This window comes from Bidens hawaiensis, unplaced genomic scaffold (genome assembly GCF_021521415.1).
Source record: "Bidens hawaiensis isolate Kalapana, Puna unplaced genomic scaffold, B.hawaiensis_p1.1 tig00005681_1, whole genome shotgun sequence".
Classification (NCBI taxonomy): Eukaryota; Viridiplantae; Streptophyta; class Magnoliopsida; order Asterales; family Asteraceae; genus Bidens; species Bidens hawaiensis.
In genome coordinates this window covers 1,077,584-1,082,062 of record NW_027491371.1, presented here as the reverse complement: position 1 = coordinate 1,082,062, position 4,479 = coordinate 1,077,584, and the positions used below count along the sequence as shown (strand labels likewise).

At 35.1% G+C, this 4,479-nt stretch overlaps 1 protein-coding gene across 1 annotated transcript; it reads left to right on the top strand.

The window, feature by feature from the left end:
* The first annotated feature begins 599 nt into the window (after positions 1 to 599).
* On the top strand, positions 600 to 3,355 carry LOC143630519 (E3 ubiquitin-protein ligase APD1-like). Its single transcript, XM_077099511.1, has 9 exons — positions 600 to 795; positions 1,521 to 1,627; positions 1,700 to 1,825; positions 1,910 to 2,000; positions 2,062 to 2,135; positions 2,428 to 2,538; positions 2,591 to 2,743; positions 3,098 to 3,259; positions 3,344 to 3,355. Exons 1-9 carry the CDS (start codon positions 600 to 602, stop codon positions 3,353 to 3,355), a joined length of 1,032 nt encoding a protein of 343 aa, XP_076955626.1.
* Positions 3,356 to 4,479: the final 1,124 nt, after the last annotated feature.

Here is a 4,479-nt window from a genome sequence, read left to right as displayed (position 1 = left end):
AAAACGCGGATTTCGTCTTTTTTTTTTGAAAACTGACGGGGCCGATAACTTTAATTCGAAAACCATGGTTTTTCAGAAAAATATTTTGGCCAGAACTATCGGTGCAGACAAATTTGGTAGTAACTTTCACGTTACATTTACACGTGTCACACTGTGATTGGTTAACCAAATCTCACGTGGCGAGTATCAATGTCACGTTGGAGATAAGTTTGTATGGACTATTTTTAACAACTTTTAAACTATTTTGAGAATAATGGACTATTTTATTTTGGGAATTATTACCCCTAAAAGGAATGTAATTATTTTGATGTAATCGGTTATTACAATAAAATATCTCAACATTCACATTTCAACTACTAGCTAGTCAGACTCACCACCACTCTCAAATTGCCACCTTTCTAGTGCATGAGATTACTGTAATCCGATTCTACTCATTCGGTTCTCTGTATATATAGCAAGCACCCGTCTTCTTCATCCTCACTTTCTTACAGATTTTCTACTTGTCATTTGGGTTTTAAATGGAGGATACCATTCAAACTCGTTCATCAGACGACTACGATTCTCTTTGGAGAATGATCATTCAACTTCGTAGATCTTATATGGAAGAATCTTCCTTCTCCCAAAACGGCACAGTTTATGGTTTTCCGGCATCGTTCTATGGCCAAGCAGATGGTTATCCTGTATCCACAAATCTCCCTTTGCAAGAACAACCGGAATTTCCTACAATGGTGGCGCCGCGGCGGAACCCTAGGACATTGACTACTTTTGCTTATGTTGCTACGCTATGCTCAATTGGTAAATACTTTAAATTTTCTTATTTATTTATTTCTAAATTCTATTTTTATGTTTCTTAATTCGTTCTTGCAATCATCTGTGTTTATTTAGGGTTTTAAACTTTTAGTTCGGTTGCTAAAAAAAACAACAATGAACACATTAATTCACAACACCTTGAGTTGGCTTTCCGGTGAAACAAGTGGCCACCAGTACTAGTATTTGTAGAAATATTGTTATTACATTTCAGATTAACACATAGAACCCTAATTTTAAATGTATGAAGGTGTTATTATTTTCATTTCTATGTACAATCTTGTAAAATCTGAACTGGGTTGTTCTTAAAGCCAACACGAGATTTCCTTTGATTAGGCTCGGTTTATTCAAAAAAAGAAGAGACGGATACGAGGCGATCGACACTATGCCCAAACCAGTTGAGATTTCTTATATGATGTTATGTATTTTTAATCGTTGCCACTCAATAATGAATACCTAGTTTCCACCCGTGATGTATGTCAGTTAAGACCGAACCATGTTAAATCCATGTGTCCGTTTATTGCTTTCTTGTTTGTGTTCAGTTCCTGTGCATGTGTGTGTGTGTGTGCAAATCCGAAACAATCAGCACATAGAATCCTGATTTTAAATGTTTGAATGTGTTTGTATGTATCTTGTTGTAAAATGGATGGATTAGAAATATTCTAATGTTTCATGAGGATTGCTTATTGTAAATGTATTTGGCATTACAACAGTATGTTTTAGCATGGCTTTTGGAGTTTACAAGAATAGAACCATTACAATTGGGATGGGTTCTTCAGTCCTGCTTCAACCAAATCGGTTCTTCGTGGAGAAGATCAATGTAAGGATTCCGTTGATTATTTTCAGTCTTATATATTTGGTTATTGATCATCAATAATTAATGTTCTAACAGGTGGAGCAACCATTCAAGAAAACTGTTGGACCAATACTATATGGGTTTAACAAGAAACCACATCTTGATCACATGAGTAGTTGGTCAGATGCACATTCTGCATCTCTTCAAAGCAATTCACACAAGGCAACTTCTTTTAAAAATCGATTGATTTGTTCAAGTTAAAGAAAATCCATTTAAAACATTTTACTCCCACAATTTAATTTGCAGGGTTGGATGTATTTCTTAAATGAGGGATCACAGATTAATATTACTTATACTGTAGTCAGATCTTCAAAATTGCTATTAACGATCCGTCGAGGTAACTTAAGTCAGTTATTTTTTATTTCGGACAATTAACTTTTGATCGATCTATTTTGCAGTTTTTATTGAGTTACAAGTTCACACACAGTCTGTGAACCAAGTGTTTCATCTATATTGCATAGCAATCAGTTTTGTATTATAAATTATAGTAATTGTAATGAAGCATACTTAGATACATGAGAAGGAACAATAATAATTATTAATGGTAAAATTAAAGAGTTCTAGAATCATAGGTAACTAAAGGCTGCTTCCATGTGCTTGAATTATTCTTGACTTTATTATACTGTAACAAACAAACACAACCAGTATAATCCGACTCATAGCGCAGGGTCTAGGGATAGTGAGCTAAGGGCAGACTACGGAGACCCCTAGCTGAAAACGTTATTTTGAACTTTATTAATACTGCGAAACATGTAATTTTTCAGGTAATGATGGATACGGCCATGGTTACGGTGATGGTTATTGTAATGCTTCAGACCAATGCCTGGATGATCAGTCAGGTCCAAGTACCATTCTCTCCTGGAACACCATTCAAGGTAAGAATGACAGTTTGGTTATTCTCGATCAATGTTTAGTTTTTCTTAAAAGTTATATTTATTTTTTGTTCAAATAGGAAATGGTGTAATCCAGGAGAATATTTTACAGTCTGGTAATTACTACATCGCTGTGGAGAATCTAAACCGCGACGTGGAAGAGGTATGCTGGAAACCTGTATTTATTGCGCAACCGATCCCGCTGACAAATGAATAAGTCTGATTTTATATTCTTAAAACCTAGTGCATTAATTATTTACAAAATCTGGACATAAACTGTCTGTGCAATTTCACAATTTGTTACCCGCTGCAAATATTCCTGTTTGTCACGGCTTTTATTCTAGCCTGTTACGCCCCGCAAATATTCCTGTGTTCCCCTTGTTTTCTTGATTTTGGTTTGTACAACATGAAACAAATATAACTCACTAACATACTAGTTTCTTATTCATATTTTACACTGGCTACAATTAGTTTGTTGAACTTAGTTGAATGACGATTTGTTGTGATGTAAATATATATATATATATATCTTTTTTTACTTGGTGATTTTCAAATCCAATTTTATGCATCTGAACAGGTGGAACTGAACATCAGTGGTAGGGGTTTAGTTTATGATACAGATGAGGCATACTACATGTGTAATCTGGCACAAGGTCGCTGTGTTTTCGATGTGTTGCTTCTAAAAGAAAACCATGTAGTTCTGAGCACTCCTCAATTCACTCAGGTAAGAACATCATGTTGTATATAGTGATACGCATTAGCCTTTTCTTATTTGAAAGCCAGCATCTCTATATAATCTTAATAATAGATTCCTAGCTAGTTTTACTAAACCCTCCATTATAACATCATACCACAAATCTTTAACGACTAACATTTTGCGACCCGTTAGGTCATTAACGTGTCATTTTTTATAATATTTATTTTCAAGTACAGATTGAGAGAAAAACTGCATTTTTTGTGCGTTTAAACAAATGAACAAAGGTCCTATTTATACAAGCTTTTGATAACCTATATAAGGTAAATTTCTATCCATCTGATTCCATGCCATCATGGTTTGGCCTAGATGGCTACAACACGGATATTTCATAAACAACTTAGATAATTCACTCACAGATTTAGTAAGTAGCAATTAGATTTCACGATAAATAATTAAACTAGACGTGAGCACTTGTTTTGGTGTATTCTTGATATGCCGACGTCTCTCCAACTGGATACTCACTACTAGAAACCTTAATCTTATGGCAAAAATAAAGCATCCTAGACACCGACTCCTAATTCTTTCTGTATGAACGGTTAAAGCATCCCATATATGTATCACTGCACACCTATCTATACTGTTAGAACAAAATCATTCTTTCGCATGTCATTCAACTAGAGTAGCTAACTAGGATGTTAGCTAACTAGGATGTTAACTAACGCTATCACCATTTATAGAATTACTAACATAGTTACAAATATAACTTTAAATGTTGTATTAAATGAAGTTTTTTAGATATTTATGAATTATAAAGTTTATTTATCATTATTTATATCTAATGAATCCATAATGTATGTTATTATGTGAAGAAACGTGGATCGACTCACTGGTAGACGATCTACTTTCCTCGGGTGTGATTATGCTCTTCCACCGATGGATTCCTGGGATCTGGGTTCTTCCACCTACAAAATGAACAGCACCGTAAACTTACCCCTCAGAAAGGGACAGAGGGGTCCTCTTTGGGGTAACCCTCCGGTGTGAGAATAAGTGTTTGTAGGAGAAGATAATAATATGAGAGTAAGGAAATTTGGAGAGTATTGCTTTAATATAGCTGAATACTGTGTAGTTAGATGTGATTGTGTCTCTTCCTTGTGGAGTTGATGTGGTATTTATAGTGCTAGGGTTTCCACTGATTGGGCTCAGCCTTGTTGGCCTCCTCCAATTGCTTTGCGCCACGTGTCCTTGGG

Excerpts from the sequence above, each read along its gene's own strand:
- LOC143630519 (XM_077099511.1), top strand. The coding sequence starts at position 600 with ATGGAAGAATCTTCCTTCTCCCAAAACGGCACAGTTTATGGTTTTCCG. Across the intron at positions 796-1,520 it reads TGCTACGCTATGCTCAATTG|TATGTTTTAGCATGGCTTTT; the intron begins GTAAATACTTTA and ends GCATTACAACAG. Across the intron at positions 1,826-1,909 it reads TTCAAAGCAATTCACACAAG|GGTTGGATGTATTTCTTAAA; the intron begins GCAACTTCTTTT and ends TTTAATTTGCAG.